Raw genomic sequence first — 14,178 nt, 5'->3', positions numbered from 1 at the left:
ACAAAGTGTTTGCTAGGGATGCACAATATATCGGCATCGATGTTTGTCAATTTCTAACATATCGGCATCATTCTGATAAGTATAACTGGGTCTATATTAATAATCAATGTTTATTTTCATCTTGTTACTGTTTGAGTATGTGCTCCATCCATCCATCCATCCATCCATAGCTGCTTCTTCCACATAGGGTCACGGGGGAGCTGGTGGCTATCTCCAGCAGTCTATGGACGAGAGGCAGGGTACACCCTGGACAGGTTGCCAGTCCATCACAGGGCAACACAGAGACACACAGTACAAACAACCATTAACATAACAGTTATGCTTTTTTTGACTATGGGAGGAAGCCGTAGTACCTGGAGGGAACCCACGCATGCATAGGGAGAACATGCAAACTCCATGCAGAAAGACACACCGGGAATTGAACCGAGGACCATCTTGCTGCAAGGAAACAGTGCTACCAACTGTGGCTATCGACCATAGTAGCAATATTAATATTAGATATTGGCACCAGCCCAAAGATTCATATTGGTGCATCCCTAGTCTCTACTCAGAGTGGCTGTATATAAATACATGTAAAACATTTTAATTCCACTACAAACCAAAGCAGTAATTTGTGTTGGTCTGTCTCATAAAATTCTAGTAAAATAAATTACAGAATGTATGTTATTCCTAAAACTGCCAATGTGGTCGCAGGTAGTTATTTTTCTTTATTTGTGAGGGTATAATATGTTGTTTCATAAACAAGAACATAAAAACGTATTTAGTGAAGCAACACATTCCAATGATCAAATTAATTATGAGTCAGTTATGAACTATAATCCAGTTAATTTCTTATTATATAATATGTAAATCAACATATTTTCCCTAATATGTTAGGTGGGGGGGGGGGAGTAAAACCAAATTGCGCGTGCGCTGTCTGCATGTGGGTCACGCGAAGCCGTATTACACACCGTTTAGCCTTCCACCAGCAGCGATGGAAAAACAAAGTTTAGCTGCGCGGCGGAGATAGAAATCAGCCATTCTTCGTGTACAAAACGCGAAGCGAGTTTAAGGTGTCGTGGTTACGATGACTTTTATAAGCTGTCCCGGTGAGGGGCTGGTGAAAAAGCCACAGCTGTGAGGCGCGTACGCGGTTCAATTTGCGGGATTAGTTTGCTCGCAGCCTGACAGCGGAGGCTGACTGCGGTGGGATGGGCTGTGAGGTATTCAAGATGGCGGCGCCCTGTGGAGTGAATCTACTCTAACAGGTAAACAGCTCCACTTATTTGTGAATAATCCGGTTTGTTATCAGCGGGTTCCAGCTCAGATGGTGTATTATGTTAATCTTGAGCTGATCTGGGCGCGGTAACTTGGACCGAGCCGGACTGACATGATGAATAAATGTTGCTCCGAGTGTGGGTCGCTGCTCCCAGCTAACGTTAGCTGTCGGCGCTGGGGTTGACTTGTGTTTTTCCCTACTGGACAGACCCGATGATGGATAGAGTTGATGTTTGACACATCGGATCTTGATTTTTATCTCATTTTTTTATGAAAGTGTAAACGCGCTGATCGGTGTAGCAAAGAAAAGAAGTGTTTGTGATGTTAGAAGCGGGTAAAGTAAAGCCAACCCTGCCCATTGTTCTCTGCGAGTTGTTTACGACAAGCAGCAGCTGCAGCAGCAGCCAGTGGTCAGTCTTCATGCAGCAGCTGCTCCTCTGCCTGTCTGATTCATGTTGCATTGAATGCATCTTAGTGCTTAGCTTTATCTTGCACATGCAATCAGCTAACAGTTAAGTTAAACCCATCATTTCTATCAGGCTTGTTTTGCTTGACTCCTACATGGAGACTACAGTGCCTTGCAAAAGCAATCACGTTGCAACCTCGACTTTAAATGTGTTTTTGTAGGATTTGAAATGATAGACCAACACAAACTAGTGCATAACTGTAATAATACATGCAAGTGTTTTGGGGTGTGTCAATAAAAGCTTTGAAAATCTAGACACAGACAAGTTTGCAAAATATCTCAAGCCTCTTCAGATTGAACGGAGGACATCTGTGAAAGTCAATTTTCCACACTTGCTGCAGATCATCCATTGGATTTAAGCCTGGACTTTGACTGGGCCATTCAAACTAATGGACATGCTTTGGTTCAAACCAGAATCTTAAGTGATTCTCATCCAGAGCAGCAACTGCCTTATTTTTAAGTTTTATGCTCTGGATACAATTGTCAAATTGGATATACCTATAACAATGAAATGAACAGTAATGCGTGGAAGTAGCGCTGCACAATAAATTGCAAATGTATCCTTTTTGCAATATTAATATAACTTCTTAGACTGCAATAAATATTAACAATGCATTCATGTTTTGTATTTTAGTAATATATTTGGTGATGCTTTTAGCAGAAATTGTTTTTGGAATATATTGAGACTTTCTGGTTGAGTTATTTTATGCAGCTTAGTTGTTTTTATTACCAAAGCAGCAGGTGAGGATTTTCAGTAGGACTATGTTTCATCTATTTTCTTCCCAGTTTCTGGAGAGACAAATATCTGGGGTCTATGTTTGCAGGGAATGCAACAAAGAAATGCCTTATAACAATATAGTTAGGCATTTGCTTATTTATGACAAGTCCTATGATCATCACAACATTCACCAACATATGTTCTTTTTGATATCTGATATTTCCGTGTGGAATAATGTAGAATTTGGTCATTTGTGGATTAAATCTAACAAGCCTGTGAATTTCCAATAATGTGAGTGTTAGTGTACTCTTCACATTAATGTTCACAGTGAGAAACAGATTGCATTGGGCTTGCTATATATATATACAGAGGTTGGACAATGAAACTGAAACACCTGGTTTTAGACCACAATAATTTATTAGTATGGTGTAGGGCCTCCTTTTGCGGCCAATACAGCATCAATACGTCTTGGGAATGACATATACAAGTCCTGCACAGTGGTCAGAGGGATTTTCAGCCATTCTTCTTGCAGGATAGTGGCCAGGTCACTACGTGATACTGGTGGAGGAAAACGTTTCCTGACTCGCTCCTCCAAAATACCCCAAAGTGGCTCAATAATATTTAGATCTGGTGACTGTGCAGGCCATGGGAGATGTTCAACTTCACTTTCATGTTCATCAAACCAATCTTTCACCAGTCTTGCTGTGTGTATTGGTGCATTGTCATCCTGATACACGGCACCGCCTTCAGGATACAATGTTTGAACCATTGGATGCACATGGTCCTCAAGAATGGTTCGGTAGTCCTTGGCAGTGACGCGCCCATCTAGCACAAGTATTGGGCCAAGGGAATGCCATGATATGGCAGCCCAAACCATCACTGATCCACCCCCATGCTTCACTCTGGTCATGCAACAGTCTGGGTGGGACGCTTCTTTGGGGCTTCTCCACACCGTAACTCTCCCGGATGTGGGGAAAACAGTAAAGGTGGACTCATCAGAGAAGGATGTGGACATGTTTCACATTGTCCACAGCCAAAGATTTGCGCTCCTTGCACCATTGAAACCGATGTTTGGCATTGCCATGAGTGACCAAAGGTTTGGCTATAGCAGCCCGGCCGTGTATATTGACCCTGTGGAGCTCCTGACGGACAGTTCTGGTGGAAACAGGAGAGTTGAGGTGCACATTTAATTCTGCCGTGATTTGGGCAGCCGTGGTTTTATGTTTTTTGGATACAATCCGGGTTAGCACCCGAACATCCCTTTCAGACAGCTTCCTCTTGCGTCCACAGTTAATCCTGTTGGATGTGGTTCGTCCTTCTTGGTGGTATGCTGACATTACCCTGGATACCGTGGCTCTTGATACATCACAAAGACTTGCTGTCTTGGTCATAGATGCGCCAGCAAGACGTGCACCAACAATTTGTCCTCTTTTGAACTCTGGTATGTCACCCATAATGTTGTGTGCATTTCAATATTTTGAGCAAAACTGTGCTCTTACCCTGCTAATTGAACCTTCACACTCTGCTCTTACTGGTGCAATGTGCAATCAATGAAGACTGGCTACCAGGCTGGTCCAATTTAGCCATGAAACCTCCCACACTAAAATGACAGGTGTTTCAGTTTCATTGTCCAACCCCTGTTCATATATATATATATATTACTATATAATAAGTTAATCTAAAATAGAAAAACAGGCAATTTTTGGGTTTTGTTTTGGGTTTGTTAGATAAGTTGACCCTATCAGATCAGGGCTCTCTACTAGACAAATGGCTCTTAAACTGGGTCCTCTGTATTGCTTTCTTCCTTTGACTTTTCAATAAAGACCATATTTATAGAGTACCATCTGGACAGATTCTCCCACCTGAGCTGTAGACCTCTGCAGCACCTCCAAAGTAACCTGCTTCTCTGAATCATGCTGCCCTTGTCCAGATGGTCAGGTTAGATGGACGTCAATGTCTTTGTAGCTTTGCTATTTTGCCAAAATAGAAATGTGCCATGGATTGGTATTCAGTTTCCTTTTCTGTGATACCCTTTAATATAATAAAGTGCAAGTAGTTAAGTCAGTCATTCATTTGGTCAGGGTTAGCACGCAGTCAGTGTTACAAAGTAACCTTTGCCTTCTAGCCACCTGCTGATTTGCAGACCCAGTCCCTGTTTAGGTTTTTCTCTTAAAATGGACAATAAACTAAACCACTAACATGTTACCAAATGCATCTAAAAGAGACAAAATACACACAACTTTAAACTGTAAAGTCACAAAAGTTAAAAGAAAAAATACAGCTTTCAAGTAATGCTAAACCTGGATAAAGGACATAAAAAAATCATTTAAAACTGCACCTGAGTGCTCATTTGTTGTCAGGGCCAACCAAACCATGCTAGATATCCTGAAAAGAATCAACTTTACAATAATTTTGACCTGAGCAGGGAATGTTTGAGTTTTCCTCCTTTTGGCAGATAGAGCCGTTTGGGCAAAGGACGTTATATGGAATGGGCTTTTGAACATTCCCAGTTGACGTAGATCTGCTGCAGTTCAGCAGGTTCCTAATGTAATGAGAGAGAGGTTGCTTCCACCAAGACCCTGATCCTAAATACAGAGCCAAACCTACACTAATCAAAGCATATTTATGTGTTTGAATGCCATGTCAAAGTCCAAACCTAAATCCAATGAAGGACTTGTGGCAAGACTTTGAAAATTGATGTTTGCAGACTCTCTCCATCCAATCTGACTTAGTTTGAGTTACTTTGTCAAGACAAATGGGCAGAAATTTCAGATTTCAGACGTATAGAGTTGGTAGAGACATACCCCTTAACACCTGCAGATGTAGTTGTCTCCATTTGGTCCTATAGTGTATTGATTCTGATTAGAAAATGCATATCCAAAATTTTGTTGGTAAATAAAATATATAGAAAATGCACATCATTTTATCTTCTCCTTCTTTGTAAAATCCACTAAAGTTTGTGTTTGTAACGTGACAAAGTTAAAGGGTCAAAGGTACATACTTCCATAAAGGACATTAACAGCTATACTGCGTGTTATCTTGTCTATTGTTTTGCAAAACACTTTTAAGTTATATGTTTTTTTCTAAAGGAGGGCTGAATTGTTCCCTACTTATTGGTTATGCCCTAATGAAGCAAGTTAAAACATTGTCAAATTGTAATTAATCATCATAACAAGAAGAAATCCTGTATCTTTAAAAATTCTTGCCGCGGTATCGTACATGGTAATGGGTTTTGAGTATTTTTCTTAGCATCGCATCGAGTTTATAATTTCTGTATCGTGAAAACCCTAGAGTGAAGTTCAGTCCTTGTTCCCTCTCATGGCTGGGCCCAACACTGCCCTTGTTCTGGAATTACTTCAAATGTCCACAACACCTGTTAACAATTTCCAGTGGAGATTACAGTCAGTGACCTGGTAATAACTGCAGTCTGAGGACTCAAACTCCCATAATCCCACACTGGAAGGTGCATGTCGGAGAAACGTTCAGACGTGCTTCTGTGCACACTGTAAAACATCGCTCAAGATGTTTGAGTTATTAAAAACAAAATAATCCGAATGTGCTGGGTTGCTAAGAGCAGGTTGTCCACGTCGGGGTGAGTCTTGACGATATTTCCAGTTCCTGGAAAAACACTCTTGAATCGATGCTTTAGATGGAGGTTTAGTTGGTTCTTTTTCATTTACTGGAAGGAAATAACTATTAACAGCTGAATATACTGACTCAGTTAAAGAAAACCTTAAATGAGGTTGTAATTAATGCCACAGCTTTGTTTCATATCAGGTCAATTTTACAGAATCACTCAACTTTTGGAATCACTAGGTCTGGACAATAAAACAATACTCAATAATTTATCAGATGGTGAATGGCCTGCAAAGACCCCAAAGCCCTTCCCACTACAATCAGTCACTCACCCATTTAAACACTGAGAGTGGTAAGCTACACTGTAGCCACAGCTACCCTGGGGCAGACTGACAAAAGTGAAGCTGCCATACAATCGGCACCACCGAGCCCTCTGACCACCATCAGCAGTCAGGGCGTGTCTCACCCAAGGACACAACGATTGAGACAGACAGAGCAGGGGTTTGAACCGGCAACCCACCGGTTACAGGATGAACCCCTATCAAGAAACAGAAAATGTCAGTAACAATGAAGGCTTTAAAATTCAAAAGGACAGGTAACATGTTAGCCCAAACGTCAACGTGTGGAGCTTCCATCATTTAAGCATTTTTACAAGATGGAGAAGAGATTTCAAACAGCAATGTCAACTTAATGAACTCAATAAGGTTTATACGTCCCTTTCGGGAAAACATTCTTGATCCAAGAGGTTCCAATGATCTCTTCTTGGTGATCAGCTCTGCAGGATGAATGCATCAGATTCAATCTGTAATCTATAGCTGTGTATCTTTAGCTCTGGAACCTCCTTTTCTGCCATTACTGTTTGTATTTTAGCTTTTCTGCACATAAATCCAATGTTTTTAGCTGATTTCATACAGTTTGCTCCCAAACATTGACTCCAGTTTAACAATTTTGTCGTTCATTTTTTATTTTAAGCCACTTGGCTTTGACTTGTCTGTCTGGGGGCTTTGATGCCTTCTTTTGTCTAACTGGATGTTTCCATTTGTTTGGACCTCTCCAAATGTTTGCCACAGCTGACTTGCAACAACCAGCATCTTTGGCCACATTCTGTGCAGATTTACCTTCTTGAAGGAGATTTTATAATCCTTTCCACAGACTAGTGTAGGTGTTCGTTGTAGACGTGCAAATTACACTGATTCCACATTTATTTTACTTTAAGATCCAAAACAAAGATGTTCTTTGATTTTTGTATCCTTTAAAACCAGAATATCCCGTTGATAAATGAAAGTTTTGGCTGCAAATGAAACAACTGACTCAACATCAACATGAGGGTGTAGTTATATATCATTAGGACTGCTATTAGAGCGTTAAACCCCCCTCCAATAAAAATGAAAAAGAAAACAGCCTAAGCTTTAGTTCATTAATTTAATTTATTAATTTTTATTTAAAACAAGTTATTTTATTTAAACGCTTTTTTATCATAAACGTCATGTACTTCTGTAACGGCGCTAAATAAAAGCTAAGCAATGATGTCCACTTTAAAGTTTGAAATATACGTAGAAATCGCCGCCTCCGGCATGAAAAAAGCAAATCAAATGAATCCTTCATTATTTCTGTATTTACAAATAAAAAAGCCTGAAAATTCAAACTGATGAGATTAACCTGGAAATAAACAGAAATAGACTTCGGTCATGAGTGCAACTCAAACGGATACAGAATCTGTTTCTGTTAAAGCCATAAAATATAATGGATTCTCTGTCTGGTTTAATTTGATTCATTTAGATATTAACGTTATCTACACCGTTTAATGTCATCAAAATCGAATGAAGTAAAATTGATGTGGTCTGCTGCACAAAGTCTGCACATCAACACACACGGGCGCAGAGAAAATGAGATGTGCATCCAAATCAGGGCTCTCAAACTCCAGCCAAACACAGCCACTGTCCTGCTCCAGCACACCTGAGTCCAAAAAAGGGTTCATTAGCAGGCCTTTGCAGAACATGAGGACAACTGAGGAGGCGTGTTGGTCCAGGGGTGCATCTTAACATAGCAGGAGAGTATTTCTGGGGGTATTGAGTCAGATATTTCAAACATGTGGTTTGATGCATTTCATATCAGACTTACAACAGAACTTAGTACGGGCCAGAGAAGGCCCGATCGGTGAACCTCTAGTTCAGGCTCCCTTAGTATCGTGTCCCTTACACTGCAACAGCTTGCTGGTAGCTCAGTAACCGGGCAGTTTTATTCAAATTCCCAAACGAGCTTATTTATCTTTTTTTATGATGCTCCTTTTTGAATATCTCCAGAGGAGCACAGCGGGCTGTAACAGATGACATCTCGCACACAGATAAATGTAATTTCCAGCGCCTACATGGCAGCGCCTGGGCTGCATAAAGCTTCTTTGTGCGGTCCTGAGCATTCCTGCCTGAGATCACGTCGAATGTTGCTCATATTTGTGTCCCGCGACTGCAAGACGCTCTCTGTCTGCTTCCCACACCCTGACGTCCAACCACATGAGCCAGCAGTTGATTGATAACAGTGGAACAATTGTGCTGTGGACACTTCTGGATCAGTGGAATGGAAGAAGTACAGCTGTGTGTTTCCTATCACAGGACTGGAATTTTATGTTGCATGAATACTTGTTTTGCTTCATCTTTCACCAGATGAAGACATTTTTTGTTTAGTGTCTTGTTTATTATTACTGTGTGGTTGAAGCAGATATTTCTGCCCAGACTCAGATTCACCAAAGTTTTATCTGCTGCAGCGAGACCTTTGAAGTGAGATCTGAAGAGCTGAGGAAATCTCTTTGTTCTGATTCATTGTTCCAGGTTGGCTGCAGACACCCTGGAATTAATGACCTGCCCATCAGGATTAGACTATAAATATGCTGCAGACGGAGATTTGCAGAGCTCCTTTGCTTGGAACAACAATCATATCTCATCTTTGCTGTTTTTAGGAAAGATTCAGGGCTATTATTTAGATCATTTAGATAGGTTCGTTTTCTCCTAAGTTTCCATCACTGCTCCTGAGTGAGACTTGAATTTAAAAGGAGCATTAGATGTGCTGTGTGATTGGACCCTGTAAATGTCCTGGATGTTCATATCCAGCTATAGCCCAAGGCTACAGCTTGGGATGGATGTTACACTCCAAGGATGAAAGTAGAACCTATATCCAGCCATCATCTGTACCCGCTTATCCTTTAAGGGTCGCGGGGTCGTGGAGAGGTTGGTGCCTATCTCCAGCAGTCATTGGGTTGAAGGCGGCGGGCAGTCCATCACAGGGCGACACAGAGGACAAGCAACCTTGCTCCCACCCTCAAACCTAAGGACAATTTAGAGAAACCAGTTCACCTAACTGGTTGTGTTTTTGGACTGTGGGAGGAAGCCAGAGTATCGGAGAGAACCCACGCATGCACGGAGAGGACACGCAAACTATACAGAAGGGCTGGGATTCAAACCTGAGAAATTTTTGCCTCAAGGCAGTAGCACTAACCACTGCACCACCGAGCAGCAATAGTTTAGCGGTAAAGAAACAGCTGTGCTAACAACAGGGTTCCTCAGCAGCCTTGAAAAGTTTGGAATTCCTGACTGTCCTTGTCCAGGTCTGGATTATCATAATACTGTAAATAATAGACAGGTTGGGTCCCACAGTGGAGTCCGTGTCAATTAGAGAAAATACACTATAAATTTGGCAATTAAATACAAGAAAAATGAATGTTTTGGAATGAAAATCAATTCTTGGCCTTCGTTTATTTATCCGTTTATTTGTGGGGGGTGTCTTAAGATATCATTCACTTCCTCTGTTATAGTCTTAGCTAATTTGCAATACCTATCTCTCTAGCAGATGTTTTAGGTAAATTAAATATATTAGGTTAAAAATATTAATACAAAGCAGAGTAAAACAAAACTCATAACTTTGGAAATCAATTTAATTGGTTCTAAAACACAAAAACGTTCAACATAGTTGTTTGTTTTTAAGGAACAGCTTCAGTTTTAATGTGAACTGCTTAAAAGTCAGACCCTCGAGAACCTTTGCCTAATGGCACATCCGTGTTCCCACTGAACGCTCCACCAGTAATTCTGAGTGGAACTGGTGTCCAAACCTTTTTCCACGTGGGTCAGAATCATCTAGTCAAAAGTACTTCCAGCTCCCAAATTTACTAAAATAATTAAATGTAGATTTAGATGCACTAGATGTGGTCCTATTTACTATGAAGTTGGAGATAATGTAGAAAGCCTGGTTAATAAAAGACAAATATTTTGTGTTTGTACCAAAAGAAATCCATCTTAAGAAGATTTTAATTTGTTGGCAATAATTTTTGCTTTAAGTAAGAAGAAAAAGTCTCCATTTGCATCAACCACCTGTCCTTGTGGGCCACAGTTGTTTCATTCTTGAGTTAGTGTAGGGGGCCGCACAAAATCAGCCCAGGGGCCGGAAACGGCCCTGGACCACACTTTGGCCCCCCCTGATCTCATAGTCGTTCATTATATTTAGTTTCTCATGAACTTGACAGTGATGTGAGCTGATGGGCTTCCTGTCGGCCATCTTAATCTTCCAAATACAGGTCCTTCTCAAAATATTAGCATATTGTGATAAAGTTCATTATTTTCCATAATGTCATGATGAAAATTTAACATTCATATATTTTAGATTCATTGCACACTAACTGAAATATTTCAGGTCTTTTATTGTCTTAATACGGATGATTTTGGCATACAGCTCATGAAAACCCAAAATTTCTATCTCACAAAATTAGCATATCATTAAAAGGGTCTCTAAACGAGCTATGAACCTAATCATCTGAATCAACGAGTTAAATCTAAACACCTGCAAAAGATTCCTGAGGCCTTTAAAACTCCCAGCCTGGTTCATCACTCAAAACCCCAATCATGGGTAAGACTGCCGACCTGACTGCTGTCCAGAAGGCCACTATTGACACCCTCAAGCAAGAGGGTAAGACACAGAAAGAAATTTCTGAACAAATAGGCTGTTCCCAGAATGCTGTATCAAAGCACCTCAGTGGGAAGTCTGTGGAAAGGAAAAAGTGTGGCAGAAAACGCTGCACAACGAGAAGAGGTGACCGGACCCTGAGGAAGATTGTAGAGAAGGGCCGATTCCAGACCTTGGGGGACCTGCGGAAGCAGTGGACTGAGTCTGGAGTAGAAACATCCAGAGCCACCGTGCACCGGCGTGTGCAGGAAATGGGCTACAGGTGCCGCATTCCCCAGACCTGGGCTACAGAGAAGCAGCACTGGACTGTTGCTCAGTGGTCCAAAGTATTTTTTTCGAATGAAAGCAAATTCTGCATGTCATTCGGAAATCAAGGTGCCAGAGTCTGGAGGAAGACTGGGGAGAAGGAAATGCCAAAATGCCAGAAGTCCAGTGTCAAGTACCCACAGTCAGTGATGGTCTGGGGTGCCGTGTCAGCTGCTGGTCTTGGTCCACTGTGTTTTATCAAGGGCAGGGTCAATGCAGCTAGCTATCAGGAGATTTTGGAGCACTTCATGTTTCCATCTGCTGAAAAGCTTTATGGAGATGAAGATTTCATTTTTCAGCATGACCTGGCACCTGCTCACAGTGCCAAAACCACTGGTAAATGGTTTACTGACCATGGTATCACTGTGCTCAATTGGCCTGCCAACTCTCCTGACCTGAACCCCATAGAGAATCTGTGGGATATTGTGAAGAGAACGTTGAGAGACTCAAGACCCAACACTCTGGATGAGCTAAAGGCCGCTATCGAAGCATCCTGGGCCTCCATAAGACCTCAGCAGTGCCACAGGCTGATTGCCTCCATGCCACGCCGCATTGAAGCAGTCATTTCTGCCAAAGGATTCCCGACCAAGTATTGAGTGCATAACTGTACATGATTATTTGAAGGTTGACGTTTTTTGTATTAAAAACACTTTTCTTTTATTGGTCGGATGAAATATGCTAATTTTGTGAGATAGGAAGTTTGGGTTTTCATGAGCTGTATGCCAAAATCATCCGTATTAAGACAATAAAAGACCTGAAATATTTCAGTTAGTGTGCAATGAATCTAAAATATATGAATGTTAAATTTTAATTATTACATTATGGAAAATAATGAACTTTATCACAATATGCTAATATTTTGAGAAGGACCTGTATACATCATCCTCATTGGCTTAGCTCCCGTAGATGCTGCTGGTGACTAAGAAGTAATATAGTCATTTATATTTTAAATTGGCTTTTGCAACTTTGCTTAATATCTTAAGATTCTTGTCAAATTTTAAATGACAGTCAAATGTCACTCAAAGATATTCAGTCTCAGACTAATTTGATAAGGTGGCAGTTGATCTTTAGATGCAAACATCAGGGCCTCGAAGTGAAGCTGATTGATGGGTTTTATTTTAAAAATTTTGAAGTGAAGAATGACTTTCCAAACTAATAGTCTTTCAGACATTTGTATTGAGATAAATTCAAAGTCCTGACATGCTACATGTAAAAATCAATCATTGTACTACAAATGAAACGTTCTCATTTGCAAACATCTGGGAACTTTCACCTGGAACAAACAAGGCAAATCATTTATGTTTGAACTTAAAAGAAGTGGCCCAAGTACGGAGCCTTGGGGTACACCGGTTGTTTTTTCAAAGTGATGATTTCTTGCCAGTTAAAACAACACGTTCACTGTTTACAAGATATATTTAAACTATGCTAAACTTGTCTTGCAGTAAATCATGGTGGATCATTTATTAAAAATAATTTAATGATGTAATAGAGAATAAACTTTATTGTACACCACATTTAAAGTGTTGTGAAATTAAATTGAATTTAGATTTTTAAATAAAACTGAAGTTTTTTGTTCTAGTTTTAATGTTCTTAGTGTTTGAAGGTGTTTCAGTTATTTTCTGTCCAGTCCTTTACCCTTCCTTTACAGCATATTGTAAATGTGTGTACTTAAAGACAGGAGGACAGTGGAGGACAAAAGAAGAAGAATTACATATCAGTAGAAGTCCCTGGTCTAAACTATTGGCTAATTCTGGATATTCCTTCTGAATTGGCAGAGGTGCCTGGAGACTGTGTTGGTGGGCGGCCCCCAGGAGTCCTCCAGGCAAGCCGGGACTGACACTGTGAGAGAAAAGCAGCCTCCACCTCCAGCACTGCCACCATCGCCACCATGGCCAGGGAGCAGCCCAACGTCGGGGATCTCCTCCCGCTCTTGGAGACTTCTGACCTCCAACAGCTAGAAGAGATCCGAAGCCTTATCAACGAACAGCTCAGCACTGGTAGACACATGTGGCTTGGTCAAACGGAACCTTTTAAAGTAAATAAAATAATCTCCCATAAAGCCAGTTAAATATGTCCTTGGTATTTTCCTTACAGAGCGAGGCTCCATGCTGCTGAACGGGTTGGTGGATTACTTTCTGGAAACCAACTCCGCCCAGGCCTTGCATATCCTTTCTTCAGTCAGAGAACCACATGATAAGGTGAGAACCAGCCCATTTTTTTAACCAACTACCTTATTACCTGGTTGAAATAAAAAACTGTTTTTTTCCCCCATTTTCTAACGTGTTGCACACATAACCAACCTTGCTGTCCGTGCCCCACAGCACCTTCTAGACAAGATGAACGACTGTATGGCCAAACCAGCTTGCCGGCTGCCCATCCTCATGTTGCTCGGTCATGTTGTTCGCAAGCAGCCGTCCTGGATCCACAAGATCGCTCGTTACCCTCTGTTACTCTCTCTGCTGAAATGCCTCAAGGTGACCAGCCATATTTATACAAAGCCGGAGTGGTTTCTGTTAGAGTCAGAGACTGTTTGGAAGTTTTTGTAACTGATGATCCAAATCGCTCACGGATTTATGTATTTTTGGTAGCAATGAGTGTCCCCCTGTCCACCTTTTACACTGATTTAAATATGCAATTCACTCCTTCCAGTTTTTTTCAAATTGTAGAGTCCTGGTTCTCTAAGACACTTTTATTAAAGTCAGTTTCTTAGCCTGCCAACTGCAGGGTGATGGATGAATAAATGGACACACACATGGGTGGATGGATACACTGAGTGATGGACCAATGGATGGACATGTGGATAAACAGGGAGAAATGGAAGGAGAGATGAGTGGATAGATGGATGGATGGATTAATTGATTGAACAGAAGAAGGACAGAGGGTTGTATAATCAGAATCAGCTTTATTG

The 14,178-nt window shown here is 41.0% G+C and overlaps 1 protein-coding gene across 2 annotated transcripts in view; it reads left to right on the top strand.

Annotated features, from left to right (window-relative positions):
* The first annotated feature begins 940 nt into the window (after positions 1–940).
* tsc1b (TSC complex subunit 1b) overlaps positions 941–14,178 on the top strand; it is a 30,813-nt gene continuing 17,575 nt past the window's right edge. The window contains exons 1-4 of one of the 2 annotated variants that reach the window (XM_047372926.1): positions 941–1,247; positions 13,046–13,267; positions 13,365–13,468; positions 13,592–13,744. In XM_047372926.1, the coding sequence (XP_047228882.1) occupies positions 13,159–13,267; positions 13,365–13,468; positions 13,592–13,744 (366 nt within the window). In that variant the 5' untranslated portion in view covers positions 941–1,247; positions 13,046–13,158. The remainder of the gene's footprint in view (positions 1,248–13,045; positions 13,268–13,364; positions 13,469–13,591; positions 13,745–14,178) is intronic. The other variant, XM_047372927.1, reaches the window with a different exon arrangement.

This window comes from Girardinichthys multiradiatus, chromosome 8, assembly GCF_021462225.1.
Source record: "Girardinichthys multiradiatus isolate DD_20200921_A chromosome 8, DD_fGirMul_XY1, whole genome shotgun sequence".
Taxonomy (NCBI): Eukaryota; Metazoa; Chordata; class Actinopteri; order Cyprinodontiformes; family Goodeidae; genus Girardinichthys; species Girardinichthys multiradiatus.
Note: the sequence above shows the minus strand (reverse complement) of the source record. Positions and strands in the feature narration are given on the sequence as shown.